The sequence below is a fragment of the Ranitomeya variabilis genome, chromosome 2, assembly GCF_051348905.1.
Source record: "Ranitomeya variabilis isolate aRanVar5 chromosome 2, aRanVar5.hap1, whole genome shotgun sequence".
Classification (NCBI taxonomy): Eukaryota; Metazoa; Chordata; class Amphibia; order Anura; family Dendrobatidae; genus Ranitomeya; species Ranitomeya variabilis.
This window is the reverse complement of record NC_135233.1, coordinates 227,452,266-227,467,724: the sequence shown is the minus strand read 5'-3', so window position 1 is coordinate 227,467,724 and position 15,459 is coordinate 227,452,266. Positions and strand designations below refer to the sequence as shown.

The 15,459-nt window shown below is 44.1% G+C and overlaps 1 protein-coding gene across 3 annotated transcripts in view; it reads right to left on the bottom strand.

The window, feature by feature from the left end:
* CACNA1F (calcium voltage-gated channel subunit alpha1 F) overlaps positions 1 to 15,459 on the bottom strand; it is a 155,748-nt gene that overhangs the window by 106,295 nt on the left and 33,994 nt on the right. For all 3 annotated transcript variants that reach the window (XR_013221168.1, XR_013221167.1, XM_077283865.1), the window contains 4 exons: positions 15,258 to 15,454; positions 15,018 to 15,121; positions 10,547 to 10,707; positions 4,858 to 4,939 (listed from right to left, as the gene is read on the bottom strand). Coding sequence is in view for 1 of the 3 variants with exons in the window: in XM_077283865.1 (XP_077139980.1) it covers positions 4,858 to 4,939; positions 10,547 to 10,707; positions 15,018 to 15,121; positions 15,258 to 15,454 (544 nt within the window). In the remaining 2 variants the exon portion in view is untranslated. The remainder of the gene's footprint in view (positions 1 to 4,857; positions 4,940 to 10,546; positions 10,708 to 15,017; positions 15,122 to 15,257; positions 15,455 to 15,459) is intronic.

The window sequence follows — 15,459 nt, the reverse complement described above, 5'->3', positions numbered from 1 at the left end:
AACCATGAAAGTGTCAGTGACGACCATCTAGCCAGATCTCGTTGAAAGTTCTTTATAAGGGGGGTATAGTTCCATTTATACAGGGTGGATCTGTCAGACGTCAAGTTAATCCCCAAATAGGTTAGGAAGTGCTCTTTTTTTTCAAACCCGAACTGTGACACCAAGTATGCTTGATCTTTTTCAGGTATGTTCAGGAAGAGGGCCTCTGATTTATCTATGTTTATTTTAAGCCCTGATACCAACTCAAAATCACGAAGTAATGAGAATAAATTTGGGAGGGTTGTGTAGGGGTTAGAAAGGGTTAGAAGCAGATCGTCAGCAAACAGACTGACTTTATATTGGTCGCCCAGATCTGCAGGTCCTAAGATGTTAGGATTTTTTCGTATGGCCTCGGCGAGAGGCTCCATTACTAAGGCAAACAGAGCTGGCGAGAGAGGACAGCCTTGTCTTGTTCCTCTCATTATATTTATTGGGGTGGGTTGCAGCGACGGAAGTTTAAGATACGCAGATGGTTTATCGTATAATAGAGTTAGGCAATTGACTAGTTTGCGGGGTAGGCCAAACAAAGATAGTACCTTGAAGAGGTATGGCCATGACACAGAGTCAAAAGCCTTTTCTATGTCTAAGGCTAGAAGCATTGTAGGCCGCTGAGAATTGGTTGCTGAGTGCATTATATTTAGATTACGTCTTATATTATCTGGCCCCTGCCTCCGTGGTACAAAGCCCACTTGGTCTCCATGCACCAGGGAGGGGAGTACTTTGTTAATTCTATCTGTAATAATGGATGTGAATATCTTTAAGTCTACATTAAGTAATGAGATCGGTAATTTTTAGTTAGTAGGTGATCTTTTTTGGGCTTGGGAATAACAGCTACATGTGCTATATAGAATTCTGGGGGCATTTGAGTACCGTTTAATAGTGCATTGCAGAACTTTGTAATGTGTGGCGTGAGAGTTTCTTTGAATTTTTTATAATATGGTGCTGTAAGGCCATCAGGCCCAGGGGCTTTATCAGTCTTTAATTTTTGGATTATTAGCTCCACATCTTCGTCTGTTATAAATGGCCTGAACTTTAACAGGATCCATCTCGATAGTAGAAGGGGAAAAAATGAAGCCCAAAAAGGAAACCTTCTGAACTCCGAAGAGACATATAGACCCCTTCACAAACAAGGAATTAGCACGAAGGACCTGGAATACCATTCTGACCTGTTTCACATGAGACTCCCAATCATCCAAAAAGACCAAAATATCATCCAAATATACAATCATGAATCTATCCAGATACTTTCGGAAGATGTCATGCATAAAGGACTGAAACACAGATGGAGCATTTGAAAGCCCGAATGGCATTACCAGGTACACAAAATGGCCCTCAGGCATATTAAATGCTGTTTTCCATTCATCGCCCTGTTTAATACGCACAAGGTTATACGCCCCTCGAAGATCTATCTTGGTGAACCAACTAGCCCTCTTAATCCGAGCAAACAAATCAGACAGCAGAGGCAAAGGGTATTGAAATTAGGCCGTGATTTTATTGAGAAGGCGGTAATCTATACAGGGTCTCAGAGAACCATCCTTCTTGGCCACAAAAAAGAACCCTGCTCCCAACGGTGATGAAGACGGGCGAATATGCCCTTTCTCCAAGGACTCCTTTATATAACTCCGCATAGCGGCGTGCTCTGGCACGGATAAATTGAAAAGTCTGCCCTTAGGAAACTTACTACCAGGAATCAAATTTATAGCACAATCACAATTCCATTTCTCAGACTCCCTCCTGTGGTCATGAATGGTATTTTGGTTAGTTCCGCTCTTGGACTCCCTCTGGTGGCTTTGAGCGGAACTGCTGGTCTCTGAGGGTTGCTTTCTCAGCTGCCCTCGTTTATTGTTATGCTGGCTTCCCTATTTAACTCTGCTCAGATCGTTACTTCATGCCAGCTGTCAATGTTTCAGTATTGGTTCAGATCTCTCTTGGACTTCTCTGAGGACCTGTCTACTCCAGCAGAAGCTAAGTCCCTGCTAGTTCATTTGTTGTTACTGCTGCCTGAATATATTTCTTAGTACTGTTAAATTCTAGTCCAGCTTGCTATCATGATATTTCCTTGCTATCTGGAAGCTCTGGGGGTGCAGTGTTGCACCTCCACACCGTGAGTCGGTGTGGGGGTCTTTTTGCATACTCTGCGTGGTTTTTGTAGTTTTTTGTGCTGACCGCATAGTTTCCTTTTCTTTCCTCTGACTATTTAGTGAAGTCTGGCCTCCTTTGCTAAAACCTGTTTCATTCCTGTGTTTGTGACTTTCCTCTTAACTCACAGTCAATATATGTGGGGGGCTGCCTTTACCTTTGGGGAATTTCTCTGAGGCAAGGTTAGGCTTCTATTTCTATCTTTAGGGGTAGTTAGCTCTTAGGCTGTGAAGAGGCGTCTAGGGAGAGTTAGGTACGCTCCACGGCTATTTCTAGTGTGTGTGATAGGAGTAGGGTTTGCGGTCAGCAGAGTTTCCACTTTCCCAGAGCTTGTTCCGATTACTAGTTTACTCATCAGGTCATTTCGGGTGCTCCTAACCACCAGGTCCATAACAGACGCCCAATGTTCAGAAGAACTATTTAAAGGCAGTGGGCGTGACCCAGCTTCCAATCCAAGCACCAGCTAAATTAACCCCGGACCAGCTAGATAAAAACTAGCCGACGCCACTGAGCGCATAGTGGACAAAAGCGGAATTACCGCTGTCTGTCGAACGACCTAGTATGAACAGCGTCGACATGACAGTCAGATTGTTTCACATGAAAAATCTGCTGTGTGAAAAATATCACAAATTACATGTGGTTTGAACAAATATTTTGTGGCTTTTTTTAAATTACACATGATTTTTGTTCATGCATTTGTATTTTTATAAATAAGACAATTGGAAACAAAACAGCAAGATTTTGTACATGCAGCATTTGTGTTTTTATAAAAAAAAAAGTCCAAACTATGAAAAATAGCTATTAAAAAATAGCTATTAAAAATGGCAAGAAAAAAAAGAAAAAAAAAGGTGTGCCTGAAACCCTTGGTAATTATGTTCTTTTCAGTAATCTCAATAGATTTATAGTGTCCACATACAGTGGGTACGGAAAGTATTCAGACCCCTTTAAATTTTTCACTCTTTGTTTCATTGCAGCCATTTGGTAAATTCAAAAAAGTTCCTTGAGATGGTTCTACTTCTTCATTGGAGTCCAGCTGTGTTTAATTAAACTGATAGGACTTGATTTGGAAAGGCGCACACCTGTCTATATAAGACCTCACAGCTCACAGTGCATGTCAAACCTAATGAGAATCATGAGGTCAAAGGAACTGGCCATGGAGCTCAGAGACAAAATTGTGGCACGGCACAGATCTGGCCAAGGTTACAACAGAATTTCTGCAGTACTCAAGGTTCCTAAGAGCACAGTGGCCTCCATAATCCTTAAATGGAAGAAGTTTGGGAACACCAGAAGTCTTCATAGACCTGGCCATCCAGCCAATCTGAGCAATAGTGGGAGAAGAGCCTTGATGAGAGAGGTACAGAAGAACCCCAAGATCACTGTGGCTGAGCTCCAGAAATGCTCCAGAAATGCAGTAGGGGGATGGGAGAAAGTTCCATAAAGTCAACTATCACTGCAGACCTCCACCAGTCGAGCCTTTATGGCAGAGTGGCCCGACGAAAGCCTCTCCTTAGTGCAAGACATATGAAAGCCCACATAAACTTTGCTAAAAAACACATGAAGGACTCCCAGACTATGAGAAATAAGATTCTCTGGTCTGATGAGACTAGATAGACCTTTTTGGTGATAATTCTAAGCGGTATGTGTGGAGAAAATCAGGCACTGCTCATCACCTGCATAATACAATCCCAACAGTGAAACATGGTGGTGGCAGCATCATGCTATGGGAGTGTTTTTCAGCTGCAGGGACAGGATGACTGGTTATCATTGAAGGAAACATGAATGCGGCAAAGTACAGAGATATCCAGGATGAAAACCTATTCCAGAGTGCTCTGGACCTCAGACTTGGCCGAAGGTTCACCTTCCAACAAGACAATGACCCTAAGCACACAGCTAAAATAACATAGGAGTGGCTTCAGAACAACTCTGTGACCATTCTTGACTGGCCCAGCCAGAGCCCTGACCTAAACCCAATTGAGCATCTCTGGAGAGACCTGAAAATGGCTGTCCACCAACGTTCACCATCCAACCTGAAGGAACTGTAAAGCGCTGCGTAATATGTTAGCGCTATATAAAAATAAAGATTATTATTATTATTATTATAACTGGAGAGGATCTGCAAGGAAGAATGGCAGAGGATCCCAAATTCAGGGGTGAAAAACTCCCAAGAAGACTCATGGCTGTACTAGCTCAAAAGGTGCTTCTACTCAATACTGAGCAAAGGGTCTGAATACTTATGACCATGTGATATTTCAGTTTTTCGTTTTTAATACATTTGCAAAAATTACTACATTTCTGTTTTTTTTTTCAGTCAAGATGGGGTGCAGAGTGTACATTAATGAGAAAAAAAAGAACTTATTTTTAATTTACCAAATGGCTGCAATTAAACAAAGAGTAAAAAATTTAAAGGGGTATGAATACTTTCTGTACCCACTGTACATCAGTGCTGTATACAAGGGATTTCTGGCACCTTTATGATAGGTGTGTAATGCCTGCCTATAATGCAGACATTCTGGCAGGTACCTGCCAATGCATCCTCATCAGTGTCACTCCCCTCCTGAGTGGCTTTGGATAGCCCCGTTAATATCAACATTAGAAAAAGGACCTTTGTTTCAGCATTGGACCCCTTGGTACCATTCCAGAGGGCTAAATTTGCAAGTAATGGGTCAGCTCATGACTTACATGCACAGGGAGCAGCAGTTTGCATGTTCATCATCTATATTCTCCGTATTGAGTGATGTGGTCTCACTTGCAGGAAGGCTGGCTGCAGAAAGATATAAAACAGTCGGAATTAAAATGGGTTTTTATAAGATGTATTATATAATTAATAACCTTCATACATTTATTAAGATTTCTCCAGTCTTTGCCAGTCATTGCACTGGTTGCCCACCTGCTTCAGTATATAACATAAACTTATCATACTCACCTACAAAGCTCTCCGCAGTGTGGCACCACCATGCATCTAGCGCATCATCTGTGTCTACCATTCTACCTCTGCTCTACAAAGTGCATCCCTGACCAACATATCCTCTGTCATGTGTCTACCATCCTACCTGTGCTCTACAAAGTCCGTCCCTGACCGACATATCCTACGTTATAATAATAATAATAATTTTTTATTTATATAGCGCCAACATATTCCGCAGCGCTTTACAACTTATAGAGGGGACTTGTACAGACAATAGACATTACAGCATAACAGAAATCACAGTTCAAAACAGATACCAGTAGGAATGAGGGCCCTGCTCGGAAGCTTACAAACTATGAGGAAAAGGGGAGACACGAGAGGTGGATGGTAACAATTGCTTTAGTTATTTGGACCAGCCATAGTGTAAGGCTCGGGTGTTCATGTAAAGCTGCATGAACCAGTTAACAGCCTAAGTATGTAGCAGTACAGACACAGAGTGCTATTAACTGCATAAAGTGTATGAGAACATGATGCGAGGAAGATTATGTTTTTTTTTTTTTTTTTTTATTTATTTTTTTTTTTTAATAGGCCACACACCTGGGTAGTGCATTCCAAAGAATCAGCGCAGCACGTGTAAAGTCTTGGAGACGGGAATGGGTGCTAACCTGAGGTCATTAGCGATATGTGTGTCTACCACCCTACCTGTGGTCTCCATACTGCTGAATCAACCCAAATCTTCTACCTCTTTCCTGTCTACCAACCTACAGGTCCTACCTACAGGTCCTACCTACAGTGTAGTGCTGCACTGCACTTTATCTCCTCATCTCCATCGACCTCCCTACCTGTGCTCTTAACAGTGCTGCACCACCCTACATCTCCTATTCATATTTATCTGTCACCCTATTCACCCTTTCTAAAGTGCTGCACCGCTCTACATCTCCTCCTCATCTCTGTCTATCAACCTACATGTGCTCTGCACAGTCGTGCACTGCCCTACATCTCCTCCCTCAACTCTGTCTACCATCCTGCACAAGCTCTTTACATTGCTGGACCGCCTATATCTCCTCCTCTCTTTCTACCACCCTATTCATCCTCTCCACAGTGCTGCAGGGTCTTACATCTCTTCCTCAACTCTGTCTACAACTCTACCTGTGCGCTCCATAGTGTATCACTACTACTACCCTACATCTCCTCCCTCATCTATGCCTAACACTCATCCTGACCTCTCCACAGTGCTGCACCACCCTACACCTTTGCTGCACCACCCTACACCTTCTCCTCATCTTTGTCTACCACTTGATTCACCCTCTCCACAGTGCTGAATTGCCCTATATCTCCTCCTCACCTCGGTCTATCACCCTATTCATCCTCTCCACAGTGCAGCACTGCCCTACATCTCCTGCTCATCACAGTCTACCATTCTACACATACTCAGCATGGTGCAGCACATCTACCTACATCTCGTCCCTCATTTCTGTCTACCACCCAGCCTGAACTCTCATTAGTGCTGCACTGCCCTACATCTCCTCCTCCTCTGTCTACCACCTTAATCATGCTCTACACAGTGCTGCACCGCCCTACATTTCCTCCTCCTCTGCCTAACACTCTACTCGTGCTCTCCACAGTGCTACACCACCTTACATCTCCTCCTCCACTCTTCAACAACACTACCCACGCTATTCATAGTGCTGCACCACCCTACAGCTCCTCCTTATGCATGTCTACCACCCTACCCATCCTCTCCACAGTGCAGCATTGCCTTACATCTCTTCCTCGTAGCTATCTAATGCCCTACCCGTGTTGTCCATTCTCCTAATGATCTAAGTATAACATTCTCTATAATCCAAACCTCCTTCTTCTGTCTCCAAGACTTTTCTCATGCTGCACTAGTTATCTGGAATGCACTCCCCAGATAATCTGGTTGTTTCTCAGTGTCCACAGTTTTCAGCGTGCCCTAAAAATGCATCTTCTCAGACAGGCCAATTATTTAGCTAATCTAACTTTCTACAATACGCTCTTCCTACATTTTCATCACAATCTGGTCCTTTCTGCCACCTGTTTTGCCCACACACCTCATGCACTCGGTAGCACTTTGTATCTGGACTTACACAGATACTGGCTGGTGATTAGTATATTACATGAATGCCCTTATTTATTATAAAGATGGCTGGATCACACAATTTACAATACAAGCACTTTAACCTCTTGAGTTCCCCCTATTTTCACATACAGTAGATTGTAAGCTCTTGCAAGCAGGACACTCACTCCTCTTTGCATTGGTGTGACTCCAATGTCTGATCTTACCTGTACTTGTACCCTCTGAATTGTAAAGTGTTTTGGAATATGTTACCGCTTTGGAATTCAATTTATCACCATTATTTTACCTAGAAAACTAGATTCTCTTTTTTACCTGAAATCATGGAAATAATCTCTGACAAAGAAGGGAGTACGAACATATATGATCATGTGTACATAGAACACATCACAGTGACGTTCAATGGAAATGCGAGTAGGATTGTCACATACATATGGATTGGGTTGTAAGTGGCATAATGGGCGAATATTGACTAAGCTTTATCATTACCTCTAGAGCTGAAATCTGATAAAAGGGCCCCTAATCAACAATGTCTTAGCTATAAGCTGGTGAACGCAGCCAGAAGGGACCATATTGAAATTACATGCCCGGTCTCCACAAGCAGCTAGGAAAAGAATAATAGGAGAACCAGGAACCTGCCCTCGAGGATGGGGCGCTTTATATACCTGTATACTATCCCATCTCTACTGGATAGAATGTTCCTTAGCATATAGGACTATCCACAACATGGCTAGAGTAAAATAATACGAGATATAATCTATTCACCACCACTGTCACATCACAGCACACATTGGTGATAGAGGGAGCAGGACACTGGAAGGTTACAGAGGCGTCCATTGGGTTACAGCATGAGGGGACTATGCACAAGAGAAGCCACAAATCACGGGGTACACAAGACAGAAAGTTACTGTGGTTTTCTGAGGCATGGTTATGGTGCATTAACCGTTGAAGTTTCCCTTTCCTCTTGCCCGTCAAGTCTGCCAGAGAGACGCCTGTATGTGAGAGACAGACGGACATTGCACACGACAGACATATAGACGTTTCCCACAAGAGATACACGGTGATGTAGAACGTACGTGACATTTTTTGTGACCGACAGGAAACAAACAGACAACGACTGATAACAGAAAGACTGACATCTCCTAGAACACGGATATTGCGGCTCTCAAGGGAGCTTTGAAAAAAGAAGGGTTAACATAGATGGAGGAGACTTTGGTTTTGGACAAATATTCAAAGTCATGTGGCAATGCTCGTTAAAGGGTCGGACAGTTTGGAACAATAGGTTTCACCCACCTTCCATTCTCTTAGAGGAGAGTTAATTTGCATAACTTTTTCCCTAGATACATTGCCTGGTCTATAAGTCTCTATCTGTAGGTTTCCACAAGGAGAAACACTAGCCCCAAATATAGAGGTCCAAATTTAGCAGATTATGGTTCTATACACCTAAGGCTAGGGCTGCATGAGGGAATTGTGGCTGCATGAAATTGTGAATGAATACTGTGCAGAAATCCAGTAAGGTTGAATTTCTGATGACTGTTGAATCTCAGCATCTTCATCATTCGCTGTCATTAGTCACGATGTGATATTGTGCCAGACCGCATTTTTGTGCAAGTCTGAAAAATATGAATACTGCCGGGACGGAGTCCAGACAGCATCCAAAGTGACTCTGTCAGCCTCATAGCAGCAAATGTCTCATCGGGGCTTTGTTGGGGTTTCCAGTGGAATCCTGTTTTTCTGAAATTCTGATAGAAACCCTGACGCAGATATGTGTGTGAATCTGGTCTTAGATTGACATCTTTTGCACAAGTGGGTGTGATTGCGGTAATCTTGGGGTTCTTGATTCTTAATGGTGACTACCCTAGTGTTCTAAGGTAGCGGCAGGGGTATATTCACATCTCATACATTTATGCCATATCCTAAGGATATGCAGCTATCTCTCCTGATTGCATCAGGTCTGTACATATGGACACAGCAACCCTAAAGGACTATTCCAGTGACTGTGGTTATAGTTAATATCCTGCTTAAAGGGGTTGTCCTGTGATAAGAAGTTATCTCCTATCCACAGGATAAATAATATTTTATACATCGGTTGGGGTATGACCTTTGGGACCCTCCAGTAGTAGGCAGAACGGGCACTTTCATCCCTAATACTATGGAGTGCCAGTGCACATGCTCGACTGCCGCTCCATTCATTACCTATGGGGCTGACAAGTGCTGCGCTCGTCTTTCTCTGGGAGACCGAGAATGAGGAAAGCACAGATCACACAAGCGTACTGCAAGCTCCATGCTAGCAGGGCTAAAAATGCCCCATTCTGCCCATCATTGGGCGTTCAAGAGGTTGAACCCTCCCCTTCTCTTCACTGGACAACACATTAAGGGAAAACAATATTTTGTTGTTATTTACAGTATATTAAAAGGGTTATCTTTGGGTGGCCTACCCTTCCAGTTGGCATTAGTATAAGATAGGTGAGGGTCTGGTTCCTGACAAACCCACCGATCAGCTCGGGAACCCTCTTTATGTGCCAAAGTGGAGAGCTACTAGGAATTAGTGGTTCCCTCTAGAGTTGAGCACAAAGATTAGCAGGGCCCCGATCCAGAGTCCACATCGGTACTCCATGGCAGCCGGACCAAAGGAGTGTGAACTTCCTCAGCTGGCATTTGACTGCTGTCATCTTGGGTGCATCTTGTGATTACTTGGCCCCTGTAACATTATGACGTCAAGGGGTGGTTTAAATCACAAGGGGAGCTCAGGATGCCAGCATTGAAGAGTTGGCTGAGGAACTTTGGACAGCCTTGGTCCAGTTGCCATGGAGAACCGTTGTGAACATCGAACAAGGTTCCTGTGAATATGTTTTCTCAACTCTAACTCCCATTGTTTTGGGCCAGGTCCGTTCATTTTCTACATGGAGGGGTGTTCAGTCCATTGGTCACATCAGTAGTTTGTGGTCACTGGAAGGGAGCCTGGAGAGCTTCCTCCTATCTGCCATCATTCGCGGCTGTTCTTTTGATTAGCTGTGCTGGTGTGCCAACATCACATGTATATCACGCTGCAATTATGACGTTGCGCCAGGCCATCTAATTAAAAGAAGAGCCGTGGATGCCGTCAGGTAGGAGGTGGTTCTCAGGGCTCCACAGATTACCGACGTGGCCAATGGACTAGTGGTCTCTCATCCTCACTACCTTGTTCTTGGGGGACACAGTCATAATACATTTATCACCTACCCACAGGATAGGCGATAAATAAATTTAACGTGACAATCTCTTTAAGGAGGGAGACCAGTGTTTTGCCTAAATAAAACTTTCTTTGTATTAAGCCCTTAAAAATCCTCAAGAAGTAAATATAATGCTGATTTACATCAGATACTCACGGTTGTGTCTTTCTAATCTGAATTCCCCTTCTGGATCGATATCTTCTGCCTGTGTGATCCAATCTAGATATCCTTTAAGATCTTCCTCCATTTGCTGCTTCTCCCTCAGTTTCTGGAAGTCCCCCCTGGCTTTGGCTTTCTCTCTCTCCTTTGAGAACTCTCTAGCACAGAAAAGAATTATAGAGACATGAGCGCAGAAAACCTACGAAGGAAAGCAGCATTACCTACTGCTGTATAACAATGCGGGGCAGTAATATGAAGTACTACACCGCTCCCATTTAAATCAGTGGACTGATACTCCGTGTACTCACTCTGCTCTGACTATTTGACAAGGAGCTGAAAGAGAACCCCCACCCCTGTATTAACTCCCAAAAAAAACAAATTTGGGTTTTATACACCCACAACCCCTTAAAGAAGCCAGCAATTTGCAGTCTGTTGCTGGACTGCATGTTTCAAGAATGTGTAAAATCACAGCAAAAAGAACATTTCCGTAATTTCACTTTTGCAGAGATTTCCTCCATAGGCATTCAGAGATGCCCATACACCTTCACTAGCTGCCAGCCAACAACTTTTAACTCCCAACCTCCCCATACACATGCATTCTCAATTCAGCTGAGTGTGCTTGTCTTCAGATAGCAGCTTATCTACTTTGAGTAGGCCATTAAAATTCAACATCCACCCCAACATCATCTTTCGGCAGACAGTTGACAGATGTAGGATTTGTTTGGGAAATTACAGTTTCCTCTAACCATTTTCAACCCCTTTAAGTGAACTCTTTGTTTTACTTTTATTGATTCTGTGATATAAGAAACTATCAAATGTAACAAAATTATTGCAAAATATTTTTGTTGTAGGTTTGTGCAGGCACTTGTCAACCAATAGAAATTATTCTTTTTATTTTTGTAGAGATCTGATATGTCAGTCATGAGAAAGGAAGGAAGTCCTATGTAAAGCAGTCTTGAAGTGCATTGGGGGCATGTCAGTTCTCTTAAACTGCTTTTTTTTTTATCAAGTGCGTTGACACATCCCAAGTGCACGTACAGCCTGATTTGCATGTGACTTCTACGCTAGATTTCTTGTGACTGCCTATACATCCATAGAACTGATTCCATATGTAAGAACCTGCTGACAGGTTCCCTTAAATTTTTGGAATGGGACCTGTGAAGGATCACTGTAGGAGACTGAAGGTGCCTATCGGTTCTTACATTATTCTCATCTGCTCTAAGGTTTTAACAAACATTTTATCAGCTGGAAAGCCCTTTAAAAAATTGGGAGTTTCAGGCAGCAATCTACACTGTTCATTTATGGTCAGACCCCCTGATATTAGAGTTGAAACATGCTATTAGGGTTGACCCTCCAAATAACAAACGCTAGATGTTAAGTCTGTGGATCTAGAATGATGTGACCTTCACTAGGTCTCATGTATCAGTACAGCTTCATTGTTGTATTGATATCTCCATCCTTAGTCTCGGTGGAGTTCCAGCACAGCTTTATTCCTGAACTGATATCTCCATCCTCAGCCCTTCGTAGAGTTCCAGCACAGCTTCATTCTTGTACTGATATCTCCATCCTCTTCCCTTGGTGGAAATCCTGCACAGCTTCATTCCTGTACTGATATCTCCATCCTCTGCCCTTGGTAGAGTTCCAATAAAGAAAACAAAAATGCGGTCTGGTGAGGAGCGCTGAGGTGAAGATGATAAAGGCAAGGTGTTTAAAAGGTGCAAACCTTTATTAAAACAAAGTGATCCACAACACTTTTCAACGTCGTTCTGCCATCTTCATCAGGAGGCTTGGGAGAGTTCCAGCACAGCTTCATTCTGGTACTGATATCTTCATTCTCAGCCCTGGGTGAAAATCTAGCACAGCTTCATTCCTATACTGATATCTCCATCCTCTGCCCTTGGTGATGTTCCAGTGCAGCGCCCCAGAGTCCTGGTCATTGCAGTATTGTCGCTCTTCCACCAGGGGGAGTGATGGTACGTCTGATGGCACTAAAGGAGTTCACCTGACCAGGTATCACAGTCACACACTACACTTCACACTCCGGCCACCAGGGGGAGCAAAGGGTTCTATGTATTAGGCCACTTCTCACACTCGGGTAAAACTGGGGGTTGGATAGGAAGTTAGAGAGAACGCTACTGGGTGAGACCCAGGAAAGACCTGTCAGGCAGACAGGGGAAGAAGGAGGAACATCTGAGCTGCAGACAGAGGTCCCTGTCAGGGGTGGGATCCTGGCAGAGACTTAGCGAGAGATAGAACGTTACGGAGCTGCGCCTGCACCTCATTGCGGCAGCATCCTAAGAAAGGACAAGAAGCGGAGTATATTGTGGAGAAGTGAGAAACGAGATCACAGCACAAGGAGACAATACCGGGAGGAGTTCTGCCTTAAGATCGGCAACATCCTTCTGAGGCGCGTAGCCGGTGGCCGGAACACTGAGGGAGTAATAGGCTCTACGCATTACTTCAAACTATGGCAGGACAGTTAATTCCAAGTTGGCTGCCCAACCTTTGACCTAATGAAGACAACGGAGGCAAATTGTGGGAGAGGGGCGTCTCTAGGGTCCCTATAAAATAGCTCCAGGCCTACCCCGTCATACGGGTCGTCCTATCCATATCATCTGGGGGACGTAGAGAGAGAATATCAGAAACATACACGACAGTTGTGAGGACTATCCCGTGGTGCTCAGCAGGGACATACTACAACACACAGGCGCAAGTAGGAAGGCTACTGATTTCCACCTGCAAAGGGAACTCTGGATGTGCCTTCGGACCGGCCGGATTCAGCCAGCCCTGTTAGCAGTGCTCTGGATTGTGGAAGCTGAAGTCTACAGTAAAAGGTAAAGAGACTGCAACCCTGTGTCCTCGTTATTTACCGCGACCTACACCATCATCATCTACCTTACTGGGAAGCCCTGGGGACATATACACCTGTGGGAAGGTATTCCATCTAGCTGCCATAACATCACCCCAGCGGACCCCTAAGCAGCGTCGGTCACCCTGACCGAATACCAAAGGTGGCGTCACGAACACTTGACAAACTTCACCCCTTTAATTGGGCGCCCCTTAGCAGGGCCAAGGTCCGGGTCGGGCCACCGTGACATCCCCAGAACCGAGACAGAAGGGACCCGGTACCGAGTACCCCACTGCCCTGCGCCTTGGGGGCGATCCACCAGCACAGCTTTATTCCTGTACTGATATCTAAATCCTCTGCCCTGGATGGAGTTCTCCTTCCTGGTGTTGACAGATGATGGGGTATGTTTGACTTCCCCCTTCTCTCCTGCAGTGTCTCCTTCAGTCTATACAGTTCAGTCTGTGTGATTTGCCTTCTCAGAAAACTTACTTTCTTTCCTCTCCACCTCCATCCCTGCTGCCATCTCTAAAATTACCAATTGATATAAATTTAGAGTAAAATTTAATTATTTTAATGAATGTAAGCATCAGTAAAAAATAATATATACACTCACCGGCCACTTTATTAGGTACACCATGCTAGTAACGGGTTGGACCCCCTTTTGCCTTCAGAACTGCCTCAATTCTTCGTGGCATAGATTCAACAAGGTGCTGGAAGCATTCCTCAGAGATTTTGGTCCATATTGACATGATGGCATCACACAGTTGCCGCAGATTTGTCGGCTGCACATCCCAAAGATGCTCCATACAAGGCAGGATGGATCCATGCTTTCATGTTGTTTACGCCAAATTCTGACCCTACCATCCAAATGTCGCAGCAGAAATCGAGACTCATCAGACCAAGCAACGTTTTTCCAATCTTCTACAGTCCAATTTTGATGAGCTTGTACAAATTGTAGCCTCAGTTTCCTGTTCTTAGCTGAAAGGAGTGGTACCCGGTGTGGTCTTCTGCTGCTGTAGCCCATCTGCCTCAAAGTTCGACGCACTGTGCGTTCAGAGATGCTCTTAGGCCTACCTTGGTTGTAACGGGTGGCGATTTGAGTCACTGTTGCCTTTCTATCAGCTCGAACCAGTCTGCCCATTCTCCTCTGACCTCTGGCATCAACAAGGCATTTCCGCCCACAGAACTGCCGCTCACTGGATTTTTTTTCTTTTTCGGACCATTCTCTGTAAACCCTAGAGATGGTTGTGCGTGAAAATCCCAGTAGATCAGCTGTTTCTGAAATACTCAGACCAGCCCTTCTGGCACCAACAACCATGCCACGTTCAAAGGCACTCAAATCACCTTTCTTCCCCATACTGATGCTCGGTTTGAACTGCAGGAGATTGTCTTGACCATGTCTACATGCCTAAATGCACAGAGTTGCCGCCATGTGATTGGCTGATTAGAAATTAAGTGTTAACAAGAAGTTGGACAGGTGTACCTAATAAAGTGGCCAGTGAGTGTATATGTATATATATATATATATATATATATATATATATATATATATATATATACACATACATACACTCTATGACTTCTGGGGTCTTGTCAGCAGCATGAACTTAATGAACTTACCCACTCAACACACCCAAGACAAGGTTTAAGACGAAGAATGATCCGAAAATAACCAAGCTGACGAAGTATACCCAGGGAAGCTCGTGCCCCATGGCGTCCTGCATCTGTAGACATAGATGTGCATAGGAACATTGGAAAGTTATAAACAAAGAAGGGGAACCGAAAAGAAACTAACATAAAAGCGAAATGTAGGAGTGGCAGAGGGAATTAGTATGGGGGCTTGTATGTGATATTGCTCACCCAGTAAAGAACGTCTGTCCATCCTTCCATAGTGATGCACTGGAATACAGTCAGCATAGCAAAAAAGAAATTATCGAAGTTTGTGATGCCGCCATTGGGACCTTCCCACTTTCCCCGACACTCTGTGTTGTTCAAGTGACATTCTCTCCCATGACCAGAAAAAGCGCACGGCGCAGGTTCTTCCTCTGAGACAAGGTCTAAA